Below are 19,889 nucleotides of genomic sequence, written 5' to 3' on the forward strand. Positions count from 1 at the left end.
ACTGAGGGCCACTCTTTCCTCTCTGTCCTCGGGGTCTCGGCTTCATCTCAGCCTGGGTCCAGGCCCAGGAGCCAGGCAGGTGCTGTACCCACGGCTGGCAGACAGTCCCTCCAGCTGGGGAGCAAATCAGCACAAAGGTGGTGGTTGAAAATGACACCGATTCATCCCACAGCTCTGAGAGCGCAAGTCCCAAGGCCATGGCCCGACAGGGCTGCTTTCTCTGGAGACCAGGCCTGGCCCTTCCTCGCCTTCTCCCGTGGGGCTTCTCAGTCCTGCTCCTTCATCTTCAAAGCCAGCAGCTGAGGGACTGGCTCAAGTTCATGTGCTCCCCCAGACTCCTTGCCCCTCCAAGAACCCTGTGATGACATGGGGGCCACCCAGGCAACTCGGGGTCCCTGCCCTCCCCACGTCCTCATGCAGTCACACCTGCAAAGCTCCTTTGGTTGGCCGTGAAGTTAGGAATGAGGGTTCCCTGGGGCCACTGCTGTCTGCCTCCTTGCTCAGGCTGGGTGGGAAGGAGGCCGGCTGATGGTGTACAGCCCTCCCTCGGGATCCCCGCGGGTCGGCCCCGGGTGGTCTCAGAGAGGCGAAGCTGGAAGGACAGAGGTGCCTGTTCAGCCCTGAGACCCCCAGGGTAGCACTGCTGGAAGGGGCAGTCCTGGGGCAGCTGGCCACTGCCCAGCCCGCAGAGACTGGCAGACACCAAGTTTCCTGAGACTCGCTGCCTACAGATGAGGACCCAGAGGACAGAGACTGGCCAGCCCCAGATTCAGTTGGAACTCCAGAGGCCTGTTCTGTCCTCTGCTCTCAAAGAGGTTGTTCAGACAGGTTGTCCCCAATGATATCTCATCATGAGAAAAGCAGCACTGGACTTAAAGACAAGCTACCCAGCACGGTGGGATGCGGAGAGAAAGGTGGGGCACGCTGAGGAACCGTTGGCGGCAGAGGAGATCTTGAGGCCAAATCCCATGTGATGTGGACTCCACAATTTGTGAACTCATTTGATGGTTGAGCATCCACTTGTGTCAGGCCCTGTCCCTAAAGGACATTCACCCCAGCACAGGTCGGGAGGCACATCAGACACACTGTCTGGGCTGGTGGCAAGTGCTGCAGAGAAACAGCCAGAGGGGACATGAACTCTGGAGCAGGGGACTTGCCGGAGGTCCATCTCTCACAGGGTGGGCAGGAAAAGCCAGGCTGAGAAGGTGGCGCTGGAGCCCTGCAGGAGGGCGCAGGGGGGCACCGCCAGCTGGAGGGGACTGGAAATGAGGGATGAAGACCATAGAAATGAAAGTCACCTACGACACTTGGGAAGGAGAGAAAAACAAAACTTGCACAGACATAAAATCCACTCTAGCAATTTCTAAGAACAGCTGTTGGGAACCCGATGGGGGCGCAGGAGAAACCCTGAGAAAAAGCACACAGAAGGAAATGACATACAGCAGATGCAAGGCCTGGGACTGGGGCTCAGGTGGAGGCTCGCCTCGCCTGTGTGAGGCACTGGGTGGATCCTCAGCACCCCATAAAAATAAAATAAAGGTTTTTTAAAAAGCTGATAAAAGAGAAAGGGGAAGATGGACAGCAAGCCACCCACAGGCACCAAGACAACAGGAGAAGACCTCTGTGACACAGCGGAAGACTTCCGCGGTCAGTAGGGAGGGAGCACAGTCTTCAGCACCAAGGGCCACCAGGCCTGTTGACACACCTCAGTTCCCAGCTGTGTGACAGGCTGAGGCAGGGGAACTGCAAGTCTGAGCAACTTTGAGAGACCCTGTCTCAAAACAAAAAAAGGGCTAGATGTGTGGCTCAGTGTGGAGCTTTTGCCTGGCAGGTGCGAGGCCCTAGGTCTGCTCCTCAAAAATAAAAATAAAAACAGCAGGCCAAAAAGTGAGCCCGTCATATGTAGATGAAGGTTCCGAGCTCCAAGCCAAGACCCTGTGGCCTCGGGCTGGTAGACCCTGCCACCCAGTCGGGGCAGGGGGCTCCGCCAGGTGGGGTGGAGCACTGCTGGGAGCCAACCAAGGGATGGAGAACAGAAGGGCACAGGACGCCCAGCAGAGGAAAGGACTCACAGGAGCAGGAGCGCTGTCCTCCAGCCAGACGTCAGCTTGCTGCCAAGAGAAAGCACGCAGCCGTGGCAGCAGGGACGCCAGGGAGTGGCCCGGACCTGGCGAGGGAGCAGCGGGGGCTCTGCCGAGACCCCCGGTTCCACCAGTCAGCTCCCGTCCCCAGACCGCTGCTGCTCTGCTGCCCTCAGCATCAGAAACTCCTCTAGACACCTGGCCGGCTCTGCAGCTCCTGGAAGCTGGCCAGCCTGGCAGAGCCTCAGCTGAGGTGCTCCGAGTGTGAGAGCTGGAGGCAGCACCCACCGCCCAGCCCTTCTGTTTCTCACCGGTGACAGCCGCGCTGCTGGGTGGAGCTTCTTTCCAGCCCCAGCCCAGCCCTGGGGCCCTCCAGCCACAGCCCTCCCTCTGTTGCCCTGACATTCCTGCTCCTCACAGAGACTGGGACCCCCTCAAAAGAGCACCTGAAGGTTCCCAGGGCTCCTGAGGCTACCTGCTCCCCACAGACTCCTCGCCGGCTCAGCTGTTCTGCGCCTTTTGGGTCCCCTGTGGCCTGACAGGCAGCAGTTCTGTGGGTGGCTGTGCCAGTTCACGTCTCTGCCCACCAGACCCACGGACAGAGGCGCCGCCAGGGGCATGCCTGGAGCAGAGAAGAGCTCAGAGGGCTCAGGAGACTCCTGAACCAACAAACCCGGGGCTCATCGGACCCATGGATGTGGGTCAGCCCGTGCCCAAGAAGGTGCCACCCTGGAGCAGACTGGTCTCCTCAGCTGCCTCCATGCCCGTGTGGCCTGGACACCAGCCGAGGTCAGTTGGCACACTAGCAGTCCCAGGAACCAGGGCCGGGGGCCATGCTGCCCAGGGAGCAAGTCCTGCTAGGTTCTTTGGAGGAGGCAGCTAGTTTGGACTCTGCAGAGCCCAGACCCTGGGATGTCTCGAGGTTTGCAAGCGTGAGCACCGCCACCCATGGGTCTGTGGACCAGAAGCACCTCCAGTGCCTGGAGCCCAGCAGCTTTGTCCCCTCTCATCCCTGGCATCAGCTGGACACCAGGGCTTCGCCGACACACTCTCACCCCACCCCTGCAGGCGGGTGGCCACAGTGGCCTCCTTAACCTCTCTGTGAGCCAGCACACTCCTGACTTCTGCTCCCTAGCAGGGTCACCCCTTTCCCACGACCCCCCACCCAGGCTCCGGACCCACGCAGGCTTGCCCTCCACCCCTCCAGACTCCACAGCACACACCTGCAGCTCCACCCTGCTGCCTGCCGTGACAGCCCCCCACCAAACCTGGCACCGAGAGTCCTCCCACTCTTACCCTGCTCTCTGCCAGGTGCCGCCACCTGGGGACCGGGGCGATCACCACTGTCACCACGGAGACCCCTGGCCTCAGGTCCTCAGCCTGGCTGCATGGAGCTCCTGGGGAGGGTGGGCTGTTCATCAGCTCCCTCCAGGCTTCAGACCCCCTGCTGAGGGAGCCTGGCCTTCCTACACTGCTCCTGCCACACAGTGGCTCCAGGGAGAGAGGGACACTCCCCGAGGGCAAGGGGCTCAGCAGGCACTGCCTGTCCCTCCAGCCTGGCAGCCATTAGAGGCAGTGCCCAGAGTTCAGGCTCCGCCAGGGTTGGGGAAGCCAGCAGTCCTGGCCTGGGGACCTGCAGGCTGCCCTGGCCTCCTGTCCAGGCCCTGTCCAGGCTGCACATCCAGGTCTGCTCGCCTCTTCCTGGCCGGGGTGCCCACCTCACCAAAGCCCCTTGTACCCAGGTGTGCTCCGGCCTGCCACCCTGTGCCTCTCGACCCTTGGACCATCCACCGTGGGCCTGAGTGAAGGGCGGGCCCCACACGGAGCCAGGCCCGTGCCTCCAGGCTGCTCAGCTCCGCACAAACTTGTCTCCCGGGATTTTTCCACACGAGACGCGTCTCCCAGGGAAGCAACCGGTCTGATGAGCTGGGTGTGCGCCGTTCACCCCTCCCTCCAGTGCCCCCACAGGGCCATCTCCCACAGAGGCTGCCCACAGCAGCGGGGCCAGGATGGAGCCCAGGACGCCTCAGTGGGCAGCAGCGTCCCCGGGGTTGAGTCCCAGGGCCGGCGGGACCCGGACCTCAGGCAGGGTAGGTTCCCCACCCCACCCTGCTGCTCCAACCAGACCCCTCCCTGGGGGCGCTTCACTTCCTGGGGTCTCTGCCTCCCACGAGCCCCCACACCCTCCAGCCTTCTCAGCACAGAGCTCACCCCTGGTGCTGCCCAGGACTCTGTCCCTCACCCCTGGTGCTGCCCCCAGGAAGGCGAATGGCTTTCAGAGACCAGGTCTCGGGCCCCCATGGGGCAGACAGCTCAGACCGAGCCCAGGGATCAGGTCTTAGGGAGGCAGAGGCCATCGAGACAGCAGCCCAGGGACACCTGAGGCAGCCCTGGAGGGAGAGGGTAGCTGAGACCCACTCCCACTCTCCAGCCCCGCTGGGCCTACCCTCACCCCCATCGTGGGCCTGTCCTCGATGCCATCTGCCCAAGAACACCAGAGCCTGCTGGCCCAGCTGGCTGGGTGCTCCGGGGAGCCCTTCTGGGGACCAACTCTGCTATCCCCCCACCCAGCCATCTCCCCTCTCCATCCAAGTCCCTGCCCCCCGCTCCTGCCCCCCAGCCCGGCAGGCGCGGACTTGAGCCCAGGCCCCTCTGAGTCACCCCCCTGGGGCAGCTCCGCCTGCCGGCGCCAGCCCTGCTGCACCCTGACTCATGTGTTGGGAACAGGCCTCCCACCCCAGGCCTGGGGGGCAGGAGAGGTGCCAGACAGGCCCAGCAGCCTTCTGAGGACTCTGTTGGGTTGGTGGGCACAGTTCCCGGGGCTACAGACCTGGGGGAGGGCCTGTCCTTCCGCAGACACCCCCCCCAGATCTCCCTGGGATCCAAGCGTGAGGGCAAGGGTCCCCACAGGGCCACCTCAACCCTGAAGTTCCAGCCCTCTGTCTCCCACCCATGCCCTCAGCACTGACCTGGCCCTAACAGCATCTGCTTCCCACCCTGCCCGGGGCCTCCCAGCCTTGTGTGGGCTGTCTTGAAGCCTGCTTGGCCACGGAGCTCCAGAGCCCCCAGCCCAGGACGCCCTCAGGCTGGGGGCAGCAGGCATGAGCTCCCCAGCTGGCTGTCCAACACTCAGGACGACACTCAACACAGAGGCCAGCTCTGGCCTTGGCCGGCTGAGAGCAAATAGGGCCCAAACCCGCGGCCCTGTCTTGGGATGGGAGAAAAGGAGGCGGGAGGCCAGGCCAGGGCTTGGGTCCACACAGGGCCTGCTCTTCCGCCCAAATTCCACCTTAAGCAGGCGCGGCCCCTCCCTCCCACCTGGCCCAGGTGTCCCCGCCCCTAGCCACACTCAGCAGGGCGGGCAGGCGTCTGTCTCCAGGCTAGGCGTGCCACTGGAAGGGACTTTGGGGACAGGGCCTAGAGAGACAAGACTGTGAAGAGGCCCAGGCCAGGCCGGCCAGCCAGGCACCCTGGCTGCCATGCAGGACAGTAACTTCCTGCTGTCGGCTCTGCAGCCCGAGGCCGGTGTGTGCTCCCTGGCCCTTCCCTCAGACCTGCAGCTGGACCGCCGGGGCGCGGAGGGGCCAGAGGCTGAGCGGCTGCGGGCAGCCCGCGTCCAGGAACAGGTCCGAGCCCGCCTCCTGCAGATGGGCCAGCAGCCGAGGCACAATGGGGCCGTCGAGCCTGAGGGGGCCACCGAGGCAGCCAGAGGTAGGCCTCAGAGGACCAGGGGGGCCGTGGACGGGCGGTGGAGACCACCAAGGGGATGGCAGCGGGTGGAGGTGGCCTCGGTGGGTGTGGCCGTGTGAGGGCAGAGGCCGCAGCGGCTGGGGTTCAGGCCTTGACTCACCGAGGCCGACTCTGAGTCATGGCCCCGCCCCAGTGGGCCAGGAGCAGCCCTAGGTGGGGTTCCGGCAGTGACCCCGGGCCTCCAAGGATGCAGCCTTGTGGGGCCCACCTGCCCCTGGGGCCTGACCCTCCCTTCTGGGGCGCGGGGAGCATGAGCTCACAGCAGCGGCCCAGGCCCAGGTGCTGGCCGACCCGGAACACACTCACGCCTGGTCCCGGGGCGCAGGCTCAGGAGCTCTCAGACAGAGACCTATCCCCACACTCATGGGAGTGAGCCAGACAGGAACACTGGAAGGAAGGGGGGTCTGGGAAGCCCTGGACCAGAGCCAAAACCCGTCTGGACCAGCCGCTCCCTGAGGAATTGCAGGGCTGGGCCTGGCAGGAGTGCCTCACCTACTCCCTGAGAGGGAAGGGCAGGTGGGTGCCTTCAGTACACCAGCCCACCCAGTGTGTGTGTGTGTGTGTGTGTGTGTGTGTGTGTGTGTGTGTGCACGCGTGCGCACATGCACGTGTAAGGGTCACACAGGCGTGGTACATTCAGAGCAGTTGTTCTAGAAATGTGATTTTCTCCGTTCTGGGCTATAGCAACAAAGAAAAAAGTTAGATAGTCAGATGAACCTCTAGATAGAGGCCCAGACCCCAGGGTACAGTGGTTCATGTGCAATTTGGAGGGTCTCCAGAATTGGTCTCCAGACACGGACAGAGGAAAGAGGGTCCGCAAGGGGGCTGGCCAGGCCAACTGGATTGTAGCCTGTATGGCCTCTCTGGGCCCCAGGGGTCATGGGGTGTGGGGGGGTGCAGGGAGGGGTTAATTACCACCCTAGCTATCCTGCCAATTAGGGAGAGGAGGATTATAATTTGGGGGTGGGCGTAAAGTCCCCAGGCTGGGGGTGTGCCCCCACCAGGCTAGGCCTCCCTAGCCTCAAAGGGTTAATAGTCCTGCTCAGAAGCCCCATTAACCAGGGTGGGTCTGGAGAGTATGCAAGTGGGGAGGTCCCCATACCATCTGGCTCTGGGGCAGAGCTGAGAGGCAAGACCCTCCTGTACCCCGTCCTGCCCCCTTGGCCAGTTGCTCTGGCCAGAGAGCCCCTTGCCATTAGCCCGGGCCCTGGCAGAGGCCAGCCCCTGCCCGCACCCTCTGGTGCTCCCAGGCTCCCACGGCATCACCCTGCCTGTGGGGTGGTCTGTTTCCAGCTCCCCTCCTGCACCACTCATCTGGCTGCCCCTCCACATCCACAGCAAGACCCCCTCACGGCCCTCCTTCCCCCTTCCATCCATCTATCTTTTTTCTTTTTCTTTTTTTTTTTTTTTTTGGTTCTGGGAATTTAACCCAGGGCCACTTACCACCGAGCCACATCCCCAGCAAACTTTTTTTAATTGTATTTGGACACAATACCTTGATTTTATTTATTTATTTTTATGTGGTGCTGAGGATCGAACCCAGGGCCTCGCACAGGCTAGCGAGCATTTTACCGCTGAGTCACAACCCCAGCCCCCTGCTCTTTTTTATATTTTGAGACAGGGTCTCACTGAGTTACTTGGGGCCTCGCTCAGTTGCAGAGGCTGGCTTTGAACTCATAATCCTCCTGCCTCAGCCGCCCAAGCCGCTGGGATTACAGGCGTGTGCCATAGCACCCAGTGTCCACCTATCCTTCTAAGGGGCCAACCAGCCCTCTGTCCCCACCCATTCACCTTTCTGTCCACTCACTGCTGAATGTGGTGGGTGTGGCCCCTGCCTCAGGCCCTGCCAGGTGGGAGAGGCACTGCCCATCAGGGCAGACTGGCCCAGGAAGACTGCATCCTCGGCTAGAGCACCAGGACTCCCGCGGGAACGTAGCGCAGACGGGTCTGGGAATAGGAAGAGGTCAAAGAGGTCAGCAGGGGCCAAGGAAGGCTAGGCTGGCTTCCTGGAGGAGGGGGCTGGGCACTGTGCCCTAGTGGGGATCAGGCAGCAGATGAGAACGATCCTGGCACCCTCCCCAGGCAGCCAGGAGGGTCATGGGGTGAGTGGCCTGTCCTCCCTCAGACAGGAGACATCACAGGGCACTGTGGGAGAGGAACTGGAGGAGAGGAGGGGCCCAGGCTCTGGCCCCAGAGCCCACTGGCCCCCTGCCCTGGGCCAAGGACCCTTCCGGTGTCACCGACAGAGGTGTCTGGCAGATGGGAGGAGAGAGCCGGCACTCTGCAGTCTGACGAGGTCAGGGTACCCTGTTCTCCTCACAGGCACTTCCAGGGGTCAGTACCACACCCTGCAGGCTGGCTTCAGCTCCCGCTCCCAGGGCCTCAGTGGGGACAAAACCTCGGTGAGTGAGGCCCCGCCCAAGCTGGGCAGTCTGGGCGCTGCCATCTGCCCTGAGCGGGAGGCTCTGGGGTGAGAGGGGATGGGCGCCAGGTGACCCTGGCACCCCTCACCACCTTCTCCCGCCCACAGACCTTCCGGCCCATCGCCACGCCAGCCTACAGCCCGGCCTCCTGGTCCTCCCGGTCCGCCGTGGACCTGAGCTGCAGTCGGAGGCTGAGCTCTGCCCACAATGGGGGCAGTACTTTTGGGGTGGGGTACCCCCAGTCCACCCCACCCATGCCCGCCCGTCCCGTGTCCTTCCATGAGCGGGGTGGAGTGGGCAGCCGAGCTGACTATGACACGCTGTCCCTGCGCTCACTGAGGCTGGGGTCTGGGGGCCTGGATGACCGCTATAGTGTGATTTCTGAGCAGCTGGAGCCTGCGGCCCCCTCCTCCTACAGGGCCTTTGCTTACGAGCGCCAGGCCAGCTCCAGCTCAAGCCGGGCAGGAGGGCTGGACTGGCCAGAGGCCGGTGAGGGGCCCCCCAGTCGAACCATCCGTGCCCCGGCCATGCGGACTCTGCAGAGATTCCAGAGCAACCACCGAAGTCGCGGGGGCCCTGGGGCAGTGCCGGGGGCTGGCCTGGAGCCTGTGGCCCGAGCTCCGTCGGTGCGCAGCCTCAGCCTCAGCCTGGCAGACTCGGGCCACCTGCCTGACATGCGTGGGCTGGACAGCTATGTGGGCCATCGCACCCTGCAGAGGCTCAGCAGCGGGTGAGCCGGTGGGGTCTGGGCAGGGAGGGGACTTTGCCACACAGCCTGGCACAAACCCAAGGTCAACTGGATCCTGTCCCTGGCTCTGCAGCTTTGATGACATTGACCTGCCCTCAGCGGTCAAGTACCTCATGGCCTCAGACCCCAACCTGCAGGTGCTGGGAGCAGCCTACATCCAGCACAGGTGCTACAGTGACGCTGCAGCTAAGAAGCAGGTGACTATCCCACGGACCACGCTGTCCTGCCCTTGGTGATGGCACTGCTTGTCCTGGGTTCCCCTGGTGACCACCTTCATCATCTCCCACCTCTCCCTGACCTCTGGCCTTTGACCACCCCTCATTCATCTCCAAGCTGACTGAGCAGACCCCAACCTGTTTAGAAACCTTCTCAGCAAGAGGGGCAGGGAGGTGTCATTTCTGTATATCTGCACACATCTGCATTACCTGCACATACCTGCATCATCTGCATATACCTGTCACCTGAATATGCCCGTGTCATTTACACATCTGCATACACCTGCCTATACCTTCACCTGATATATCTGAGTCTCCTGCATACCCCTGTGTCACCTGCATAGACCTGCACTCATTTGCACACATGGATGTCTGCATGTACCTGCACAGCCTGCACACACCCACACACATCTGCACACGTGTGCCGCAGGCCCGTAGCCTCCAGGCTGTGCCCAGGCTGGTGAAGCTCTTCAATCACGCCAACCAAGAGGTGCAGCGCCACGCCACAGGTGCCATGCGCAACCTCATCTATGACAATGCGGACAACAAGCTGGCCCTGGTGGAGGAGAACGGCATCTTCGAGCTGCTGCGCACACTGAGAGAGCAAGATGATGAGCTCCGCAAGAATGTCACAGGTGTCCCCGTCCCACTTGCCCTCCCACACTGTCCCCCTCCCCTGCTGACACTGTCCCCTCCTCCATGTTGGACCCCTAGCAACTGTCCCCTCCTCCACTCTGTCCCCCTCCCCCCCCCCCCGCCCACGCCGTCCCTCTCCTTCCCTTCCCCATCTCCACTGTCTCTGGTCTTGCCCCTCCATTCCCATCTCTTGCCTGGTGTCATTGCCATGCTGGGGACTAAACCCAGGGCCTCCCCCATGACAGACAAGCCAGCCACTGAGCTGCACCCCAGCCCCCTCCATCCCCAGGCCCTGCTGACCCAAGCTTCGTCCTCTCTTGCTCAGACCCAACCCCGTCACTCTGATGGTCATGTGAGAGTGTCCCCAGTGGGATTCTTGGTGAAGGCACAAAACACCCTGGAGGAGTAGGGAGTGTGCTCTGCCTGTCCTCAGAAGGGCCAGAGGGCAAGCAGGCAACCCATCCTGACCACAACCTCTGGCACCTACCCAGGCATCCTGTGGAACCTGTCGTCCAGCGACCACCTGAAGGACCGCCTGGCCCGGGACACGCTGGAGCAACTCACAGACCTGGTGCTGAGCCCCTTGTCAGGGGCAGGGGGACCCCCCCTCATCCAGCAGAATGCCTCTGAGGCCGAGATCTTCTACAACGCCACGGGCTTCCTCAGGTGCGTGAGGTGGGGGGTGGGAGAGGCCATGGCAGAGCCAGGTGCTGAGGGGTGGAGAACGCCTACGGCAGCGTGTCCTCTGAGGCCTGAATGACACGGTGGAGCTGGCCCAGGGGCTGGGAGAAGTGGAGAGTTGGGCCAGACTCAGGCCAGGTGTGGTCACTGGGGTGGGTGTCAGCAGCCCTGGCCGCAGGCTCAGGTTTCACTGAGTCTCTTCTTCCCAAACTGCAAGGAGAGGTTGGGGACGGGCATGAGGGTCAGGGCCAGCAGTGTCCCTGGGGACTAGGAAGAGGAGGTACCCAAGGGCCAGCCCACTTTGGATGGAGAAGGTATTAGTGCCTCAGGATCTCATACCTAGGGCAGTGGCGGGGGTTAGGACCCTTGGGGGGGGGGCTCTGATCTGCCTCTGTCCCCAGGAACCTCAGCTCAGCCTCCCAGGCCACTCGCCAGAAGATGCGGGAGTGCCACGGGCTAGTGGACGCACTGGTCACCTACATCAACCATGCCCTGGACGTAGGAAAGTGCGAGGACAAGGTGAGGGCCGGCCGGGCCCCGGGGGGCCAAGGCTCCAGCCCTCTCTGACCCCCTTCTGCCCTCTGCAGAGTGTGGAGAACGCCGTGTGCGTGTTGAGGAACTTGTCCTACCGCCTGTACGATGAGATGCCCCCCTCAGCCCTGCAGCGGCTGGAGGGCCGGGGCCGCCGGGACCTGACTGGGGCACCACCGGGCGAGGTGGTGGGCTGCTTCACGCCACAGAGCCGGCGGCTGCGTGAGGTGGGCACGGCCCTGGGTGGACAGGGGCAGGGAGTCCAGCCTGAGGCTCCAGCCCTGGCTGACCGCACCCTCTCACCCAGCTGCCTCTTGCGGCCGACGCACTCACATTCGCAGAGGTGTCCAAGGACCCCAAGGGCCTCGAGTGGCTGTGGAGCCCCCAGATCGTGGGCCTCTACAACCGGCTGCTGCAGCGCTGCGAGCTGAACCGGCACACAACTGAGGCAGCCGCAGGGGCTCTGCAGAACATCACCGCCGGTGACCGCAGGGTCAGTGGGCCTGCTGCCCCCAGACCCCTGTCTTCCCCGTGGTGTACTGGACACAGCACAGGAGCTACTCCCCAGGAGTCCACCCTGTTGGGGGAGGGACACTGAGAAGGACCCATGGCCAGGCTCACAGTTGTCCCCAGGGACAGGGCTCTGGGAGGTCTGAGCAGAGGGGCGGCCTGGTCAGGCTGTGGTCGGGCAGAGGCAGAGGGGGGGCGGTAGGAGGGAGGGAAGCAGCCATCTTTGCCCGCACAGGGCCGGCTGGTTCCGCCCTCACGGTCCTTCCCCGTCCTTCCCTGCAGTGGGCGGGTGTGCTGAGCCGCCTGGCCCTGGAGCAGGAGCGCATCCTGAACCCACTGCTCGACCGAGTGCGGACCGCAGACCATCACCAGTTACGCTCACTGACCGGCCTCATTCGAAACCTGTCTCGGAATGCCAGGAACAAGGACGAGATGTGTGAGTGGGGCCACCCCGCTGGGTTCTGCCACACCCTGCCCAGCCTGCAGTGGAGCACCTCTGTTGGCTTCTCACTGCCCCAGGCGGGCAGGCGGCCAGGATGTGGGCAGCTGGGACAGGACACTCACAGTCTCCTGGCTCCCGCAGCCACCAAGGTGGTGAGTCACCTGATTGAGAAGCTCCCTGGCAGTGTGGGCGAGAAGTGCCCCCCGGCGGAGGTACTGGTCAACATCATAGCTGTGCTCAACAACCTGGTGGTGGCCAGTCCCATAGCTGCCCGAGACCTGCTCTACTTTGACGGGCTCCGAAAGCTGGTCTTCATCAAGAAGAAGCGAGACAGGTAAGGCCAAGCCCAACCTGCAGCAGCCTGGCCAGGGCACCCGGTCACCCTGCCTCCTGACCCTGACCCTCTGACTACCCTAGCCCTGACAGTGAGAAGTCCTCCAGAGCAGCCTCCAGCCTCTTGGCCAACTTATGGCAGTACAGCAAGCTGCACCGTGACTTCCGGGCGGTACGTCCTACAGAGCGAGGCAGGCAGGGTCATGGGGCACAGCCAAGTGCGAGGTATGGAATGCTGGGGGGGGCACAGAACCCAGGTGGAGTAGGAGATCTGGGCCGAGCGATTAGGGCTCCAGGTCACAGCCAGCACACTGTGGGGAAGACAGGGGTCTTGGCGACAGCAGGGCAAACCCATGTGGGCCCTGACCCAAGACCCCTTTCCACTGCAGAAGGGCTATCGGAAGGAGGACTTCCTGGGTCCATAGACGAGGACCTCCTGGAGAAGGTGTGAGCCCAGCTTCCGAGGAACAGGCTCAGCTCCGGCTGCTTGCCATGGGCCTGGAGGAGGAGGCTGCTGGCATCTCTCCACAGAACCCCACATGCACCTTCAAGGGGCCTGGGCCACCACGCGGGGCAGGGCGTGCAGCTGGGGATTTGGCTTCTGCGGGGCAGGGGATCGGGCAGGGGTTGAGGTTGTTCTGGTCTAGGGGTGGTGACCTGGTCATAAATGGGGCTGGCCATGGCCTGGCAGTGCCTCAGGATGGCAGCACGGGGAATAAAGGTGGCCATGAACAGAGCCAGCGCCCCATGAGCTTCCATAGGTGGCCGCCAGTCCCAGGACTTGTAGTGTCCCCAAGCACACTCTCCTGCCTCTGAGGACTCTCACCCCTGGGTTCACCCATATATTTTCCAAGGTCAGAAGCCACAGAGGAGTGAACAGCAGAGATGGCCTCTGTGCCACCTGAGGTACCAACGCAGCAGGAGCAAAGGAGGGATGCGGGTGGGGGGTGGTACTCATTTGGCAAATATCCAACACCCTCCACCCAACCCAGGCTGGTTCCAGGGGGCTCAGCCCTGCTCACAGGCCTGGAGGTACCCCAACCAGGGGTGCTCATACTGGCCTCTCAAGGCTTGGCCTCCAGGAGGCCTAGGACTCCCACCCATCTGACCCAGAGCCCTCTTGGTCCTTTCAAAGCCCAGAACTTGGGAACTCTCAGGGGAATGTCCCCTCCAGAATCTGCCCAGAGCAGGAGGGTTGGGACAGGCACACTCCAGCCAGGGATCAGGCAGGGAGCTTGGGGCTACTGAGCTCGCTCAGGATGGGAAAGAGGGAGCGAATGGGTGGCCAGGCTGGAGACAGGGTTCTGGGGAGGACCAGAGGTAGGGTGGAGGGCTTGAAGAAGACACCAGCCAGAGGAGGCCAACAAGGCCCAGGCAAAAGCCACAGGACTTTATTGTCTGGCATTCCTTCCCTGAGAGGCCCAGGGCTACAGGCTGGGGTTGTGGTCCTGCCAGCCCCCGCCCCACAGCTGTCCCCTGAGATCCTGTGCTCCAGGCTGGGGCCAGGGCTACACATCATCCTCAGACACCAGGCAGTAGAAGTCTGTGCGAGCACTATAGTTTCGGGAGCCGAGGTCCGAGACATCCACCTCATGGCTGTGGCCCTCTCCCAGTGAGACACCACCTGTACACAGTGGAGCTGGTGGCTCCCCAAAGACAGGTCCTTGTACACCTGCCAGGGACCACAAGGCATGAGGCTGTGCTGTCTACAGCCTGCCCCACTGCCTGGGGTTCACACCTGCTTACCCCCAGCCAGGGTGGCACCAGAGGCCCAGGGAGGCCTGGGGCCACAGCAATTCTGGGAGAGGCAGTGAGAAACTTCTGGGGCTGGGGTGGGGGAATCACCCCCTCCAGGGGCTGCAGGGGCTTTCCCGGTGGGGAAGTCCTCCACCCCTTCACCCCAGGCCGCGTGCCTCAGGTCAGGGATGGGGACGGATGGGCATACCCAGGTCTCCCTCAGGGTCAGGGTCCAGCTCGGGCTCCAGGGCCCCGCCCTCCACCGGGCCTCGCACGATCAGCATGGGGTCCTTGTCCTCCTGTAGCCGGGTCTGAGGGTCGCCCTCCACGGGCCGGTACTGCACCTTCCGCGGCAGCGCCAGCTGTAGCTCTTTCCAAAAATCGGAGGAAGGTGTCTGGGGGCCCAGTGGGGGGTGTCAGCGTGAATATGTGCCGGCAGATCCGAAGCCCCGGCCACCCGGGTCCCAAAGAGCAGGGCCAGTGTGACCCAGAGGTCCCCAGGTCTGGCAGTGTCCTCTCAAAACCCCACCCTGCGCGTCCCACGCCTCCTGCCCACCGGCGCGCACCACAGAGCCGGGCCTCCAGAGCAGCAGGGTCACCAGGTGGCGGTGCTGGCGCAGCAGGTGCAGCGCGGGGTGCGTGGGGTCGCGCCTCTGGCCCTCGAAGGTGATGAAGATGGGTCTGCGCGTGAGCTCCAGCAGTCGGCACAGGCCCTCCCTGCGGGAGTGGGACCGTCAGGCGCGGCGCGGCGCGCGCGGGCCCCCCCTCCCGCGCGGGACGCACCGGAAGCTGTGGCTGCACCAGGCCCGGCCCAGGAAGGCGTCCGAGAGAACCACGATGAGGCGGCGGCAGCCGCTCAGGTTCACCAGGAGGTCGGCGGAGGGCTCTGCGAGCCCGGCGGGGGAGGGAGCGCGAGTGAGGGGCGGGGCCGGCGGAGGGGCGGGGCTCTGCGGAGTGGGGGCGGGGCCGGCGGAGGGGGCGGGGCTCTGTGGAGTGGGGGCGGGGCCGGCGGAGGGGGCGGGGCGCTACCCGCGCGAGGCAGGAGGTCGCGGTCGTCCAGGAAGAGCTTGTAGCCGCGACGACGCTCCAGCTGCGGCTTCAGGATGAAGTTCACAAACTTGCGGTCCTCGGGACAGTCGCTGTAGGAGACGTAGGCGTCGTAGAGCTTCCCGTCTGTGGACAGTGGCCAGTCAGCCGCCGCCACTTCCCAGACCTTGTGTCGCCCTCTCCCCAGGCCTCAGAGTCCCCAGGCCAGGCACCTCTTATACACCAGGTCCTGGACTTTTTCCCCTTCTTTCGACCCAAGCGCTGTCTCTGCTCTCCTGGGCCACACGCAGTCACACACCCCTTCCTGGCTGGCCTACCCCAGACCCTCAGGGACTTCCTGCCTCTACCCAGTGCTGAGCCTGCAAGGAAGAACTCCCTCTACCCAGTGCTGAGCCTGGCCCTGCCTCTTCAGGACTGACGGGGACACTGCTTCCTTCCTTGTCCCATGGGCACCCTTCACCTCCACCTCCCTGAACTCACCGTTCACCTCCACCTCCCCATAAGTGTCTTGGTACCAAAGTAGCACATGGAGGCGACACTTAATGTAGAGCAGCACAGCCAACAGCAGAGCCAGCAGGACCAGGAGGGAGGCCAGTACCGCAGCTACGTGGCCTGCGGGGCCTGTAGACAGGGTGGACCTGAATGGCTGCCCCTCCAAACTCAAGGTCCCTAGGTACCCCCTATCTTATGTCCCCAGAGGCCCTCCTCACCAACTCTCTGGAGAATGAAGGAAGAGGAGCTGACATTCTGGACAGAGCAGGTGTAGGCCCCATAGTCCTCATGGCTGGTCAAGTTGACCCCCAGGATACTGGATACGAGCATCTTTGAGAAGTTCGCCTTGACCCTGGGAAAACCAAGCTAAACTCTTGGGGCCTGAGAGCATCACTGGATGTCCCAGGGATCCTTCTGTCTGGGACTCACCCAGGAAGCTGCAGATTTGGGCTTCCTGGGTAGTTCTTGAGCCATGAACTAAGAGAATGGCCAGAAGTGTCTGTTCTAAGACAGTCACCTTAAAACTGAGTCTGGATCCAGGGGGCTCCTCTGAGCTCAGATTTGACTGGAGGGTCAATACCTCACTCAAGTCCTAGGATTCTGGTGGCACACACCGCCCTGGGCAGTCTATAAGATGAATGTCTACAGGGTCATGAAAATGCCAAGATCTGTCCCTGTGGTCACTGACCTTCATCTGTATCCACAGGGGCACTCTGCCCATGTCAGATTGGCCAGTCAGTATCCAGCCCATATCCAGGTGGTTACAGACAAGGGTGTGTTGACCCTGGACACCCCAGTCTCTTACCAGAAATCCTCATGGAGGACGTAGTCACTTCCATTGCCCAGTGGAAGCCCATCTTTTAGCCACTGGACTGAAGGCTGTGGGCAAGAAGGCCCAGGGACCACCCAAGCTGTGCAGTTGAGTGTGACTGTACTACCCAGGGAAGGCCCCAGGAGCTGGTCTTCAGAGGGGGAGAGGAAGTCAGGGGCCCTGTCACAGACTCCTGTAGAGAGAGGACACAGTGGGTCAGTTCATCCACAGGTGGTCTGTGGTCTAGAAGACAAGGCAGCAGATGAGGGGTGGGCTCTGTGTTCCTGCTACAATCATCCATGAATCCCATGGGGACAGGACCTCGCATTTGACACTCTTCCCCCCACAGTGGCCAGTCTGTGTTCTGCCTGTCCTAGATGTGACCACCCTGTGCTTGGAGGGGACATTAGAAGGGAGGGAAGTGACACAGGATCCATCTGGCTGCTAGTCCATACAGGACATGAGTCCAGCCCCATTTCCCATCCTAGAAGAGGGTCACTGCACCCCTCACCTGGCCTGCCCCTGCTGGAGGAGGCAGGAAGTGTGGACTGGAAAGGGCTGGGGACCCGCCTGTCTCTCTAAAGGCCTTGGTAAGGAGCCCTGGCAGGAGGTCAGAGGAGTAGACTCCATCAGCTCACTAGTGTAGTCTCCCACCAGTCCTCATCTACCACCCACACTGGATATTCCTGGCCTTTACAGGAATATCCTTGCATTTCCCAGTGGAATTACATCTCTTAGCCCCCAGCACCTGGTCTGTGGCCTGTGGACAGTGAGGACCTCAGGCCCAACCTCACTACCTGTCCTGGGTTCAGTGGCAAGGGCTGGGATGGAGGAGCAGAGGCCTTTGTACCCCGGGTGTGCATCCCAGTAGAGAGCGAAGGGCATGGCCTGGAGCCAGCCTGAGGACAGGAGGCAGGAGTCAAGACTCAATGCCGGTCCCTCTCTGACCCACCTACCTGCCATGGCTCTGGCCTGGGCCTCGTCAGGGTAGGCTGGACACTGGTGTGACCCCTGGCTCCACAGGGATCCTTAACCAAGCAGACTGGTCCACTGATGGCTAAGCAGGACCCCTCTCTGTTCTTGTGACCAGTTGGAGAGAGTTCCTGGACAGGTCAGAAGCTGCTGCCATCCCCAGGGAACAAATTAAACAGGAATGAGATGAGTTAACCAGTAACTGTTAGCCACAGGCTCACTGGCCCTATACCAGGCAGCTGCCTGGCCACCAGGGTCAGCCTCATAGGTGCCAGGGGATCTCCCAGACAGCAGCATGGCCAGAGTAGGCACTGCTTCACAGGACACGGCGGGCAGGGAGGGGACACATCACACCTGTGGAGGCTCAGCAGGAGCAAACTTGCATAGAGATATTGAGGGGCCTCCTGGGCACCCCTTCTCCTAGCTCCCAGCATGATCTCCCATACAGAGTCCTGGACTGTTCACAGTCCACAGCAGCCCACACACCTCATGACTCAAAAGGCTCTGCAGACTGGCCATGGTGGCACACGCCTGTAATCCCAGCTCAGTAGTGTAGTCTCCCACCAGTCCTCATCTACCACCCCACACTGGATATTCCTGGGCTTTATAGGCCTCCATGTACCTGGCTGAGGCAGGAGAACTGCAAAAAAACAGCCTCGGCAAAAGTCAGGCACTAAGCAACTCACTGAGACCCTGTCTCTAAATAAAATACAAAAAAGGGCTGGGGTTGTGGCTCAGTGATTGAGTGCCCCTGAGTTCAATCCTCCATACCAAAATAAAGGCTCTGCAGCATGAGCACATTCCTGTCAGTCTGACCAGGGGTCTTTCCATAAGAACTTGGGAGTGGAGGTCAGTACTAGGGAAGTCCTTGAAGCAAAAGAACTGCCCACTGAGGGTCTGTGGAAGACATACCCTCTTATGCAACAGACTCGTCAGGTTGTGCCCTGATGTCAGAGATTGTGCCTTCAGCCCAGCAGGTCCCAGGACATCTCCTTTAGTGGCCTCTAGACCTCCCCAAGCTCAGAAGACCTTGACTCCCTGCAAAGGCAGCCTCAGACCCTCCTAGAAGTCAAGGCCAAACCACCAGGATATGACACAGCAAGACAGCAGGTGGCCTCCCCACACCTCTTCCCCAGCACCCCCACACCTCTCTGGCCCCCACACACCTACACTGAGCTCACCTTGGCTGGCAGGCACACAGGCATCCTCTACACAGGATGCTTCCTACCACACACCCCTCCCACTATTGCACAGGGCTTAGGTGCACGCACCTCCCACACCTCCAGGGCACACGCTTGTGACACTCCCACGAACTCAGGACCAAGAGCACCCCACAGCACACATGGCACCTCCTGCTGCGCCCACCCCCCAACACACACACACACACACACACGTACATGCACCCCAAGCACTACGGGCCTCCCTCAGCCAGGCCCAGCTCCAACAATAGGCCCTAAAGCCACAGGCTCACTTAGAGCAGCAGCGAGGGCAGTCACCTGGTTCCAGCTCTTTCCTCCCAGGGGTAGCTGGTCACTGAGGTCATTGCTGTATTCTAGGAGCACACTCCACCTCAGCCAGGTCCCAGGGAGCGGCCACAGTACTGCAGATGCATCACCAAGCTCAGTGAGGACCTGGCTTTTGTTGATGTATATTTTAATCAGAACTTTCCTAGTAGTTTCCTGGCCTTGCAGTCACATCCTCTCCTGACCCTAAACCCCACCCAGGCACCCACCCCTTCCCGGGGGCGGGCAATTGGTGGCTCTTGCCCCGCCTGCCTCGTCTTCCTGTAACTGAGTCAGACGGCCCCTTCCTTTGGGGCCTGTCTCAGCCCCCCAGGCACTGCACAGAGGCCCTAGGCAGCGTGTATGTGGGGTGCTCACAGGAGCAGAGGTTCGGGATCTTGACAGGGAGATTCCTATCCAGACTCACAGGAGGGACAGTGGGGCAGGAGGGCCACATTCAGGAGCAGAGGAGTTGTCTCTTGCTCCCTGCAAAAGTGAGCATACCTAGGCACCTGTGACCTCCAATGTGCCTGGGTGAGGGATCCTTCAGAAACTCTGGGCCAATAATGAGGCCTAGAATAGGCTCTCTGATCCTCTCCCTGACCACCTCCTAGGCATAGCAGAGGGTCATGACATCTTCAGGACCTTAGCTGCAGGCCAGGTCAAGGAGCACTCCCAGTTTTCCAGGTAAGGAGGCAGAAACAGGAGGCCACAGGCTCTGAGTGTAGGTGGAGGCCGCTGCTGTCTCCTGCTGCACCAATGACTCTCCCAAACAATCCTGGGCTTTGGGGCCAGTGACAGGTAGTTGGCACTGCCATGGACTAGGAAGGGGTCTCCTCCAACACCTGGCCCTGCCATCACCTGCAGAGGGGCAGGACCTCATCCTGGAGGACTCCCTTTCAGTCCCCAACTGGGCCCAGCAGGGCAGTGTCCTCATTACAGCGGCAGGTTTTCTTATACCCAGGTGGCCTGGTACAC

The 19,889-nt window shown here is 62.0% G+C and overlaps 2 protein-coding genes across 6 annotated transcripts; one reads left to right on the top strand and one right to left on the bottom strand.

Moving 5' to 3' along the window:
• Nucleotides 1-4,090: 4,090 nt before the first annotated feature.
• Nucleotides 4,091-12,775, top strand: Pkp3 (plakophilin 3). Its single transcript, XM_026379374.2, has 14 exons — nucleotides 4,091-4,171; nucleotides 5,597-5,792; nucleotides 8,154-8,233; nucleotides 8,362-8,984; nucleotides 9,076-9,199; nucleotides 9,648-9,852; nucleotides 10,345-10,519; nucleotides 10,936-11,053; nucleotides 11,122-11,292; nucleotides 11,373-11,558; nucleotides 11,858-12,011; nucleotides 12,159-12,351; nucleotides 12,435-12,522; nucleotides 12,740-12,775. The coding sequence occupies exons 1-14, from the start codon at nucleotides 4,091-4,093 to the stop codon at nucleotides 12,773-12,775; spliced, it is 2,430 nt and encodes an 809-aa protein (XP_026235159.2).
• Nucleotides 12,776-13,737: 962 nt separating this feature from the next.
• On the bottom strand, nucleotides 13,738-19,085 carry Sigirr (single Ig and TIR domain containing). 5 transcript variants are annotated; one of them, XM_026379348.2, is made up of 10 exons: nucleotides 18,906-19,085; nucleotides 17,394-17,556; nucleotides 16,432-16,630; nucleotides 15,845-15,978; nucleotides 15,615-15,755; nucleotides 15,117-15,260; nucleotides 14,871-14,973; nucleotides 14,654-14,804; nucleotides 14,296-14,482; nucleotides 13,738-14,022 (listed from the first exon to the last, which is right to left on the bottom strand). In XM_026379348.2, the coding sequence occupies exons 2-10, from the start codon at nucleotides 17,398-17,400 to the stop codon at nucleotides 13,859-13,861; spliced, it is 1,230 nt and encodes a 409-aa protein (XP_026235133.2). In that variant the 5' UTR covers nucleotides 17,401-17,556; nucleotides 18,906-19,085; the 3' UTR covers nucleotides 13,738-13,858. The 5 variants fall into 5 exon arrangements, with proteins under 5 accessions (XP_026235133.2, XP_026235132.2, XP_026235135.2 ...); XM_026379347.2 differs by having other exon boundaries at nucleotides 17,394-17,559; XM_026379350.2 differs by having other exon boundaries at nucleotides 18,881-19,085.
• Between the last annotated feature and the right edge of the window lie 804 nt (nucleotides 19,086-19,889).

This window comes from Urocitellus parryii, chromosome 4 (genome assembly GCF_045843805.1).
Source record: "Urocitellus parryii isolate mUroPar1 chromosome 4, mUroPar1.hap1, whole genome shotgun sequence".
Lineage (NCBI taxonomy): Eukaryota > Metazoa > Chordata > Mammalia > Rodentia > Sciuridae > Urocitellus > Urocitellus parryii.

Bases quoted from the DNA above. Each gene is read 5' to 3' on its own strand.
- Sigirr (XM_026379348.2), bottom strand. The intron at 15,979-16,431 runs GTAAGAGACTGG...TGGTTTTCCCAG, and splicing joins GTCCTCCATGAGGATTTCTG to GGTCAAGGCGAACTTCTCAA. The intron at 14,023-14,295 runs GTATGCCCATCC...GGTCCCTGGCAG, and splicing joins TGACCCTGAGGGAGACCTGG to GTGTACAAGGACCTGTCTTT.
- Pkp3 (XM_026379374.2), top strand. From the start codon at position 4,091: ATGGAGCCCAGGACGCCTCAGTGGGCAGCAGCGTCCCCGGGGTTGAGT. The intron at 9,200-9,647 runs GTGACTATCCCA...CGTGTGCCGCAG, and splicing joins ACGCTGCAGCTAAGAAGCAG to GCCCGTAGCCTCCAGGCTGT. The intron at 11,054-11,121 runs GTGAGGGCCGGC...TGCCCTCTGCAG, and splicing joins TAGGAAAGTGCGAGGACAAG to AGTGTGGAGAACGCCGTGTG.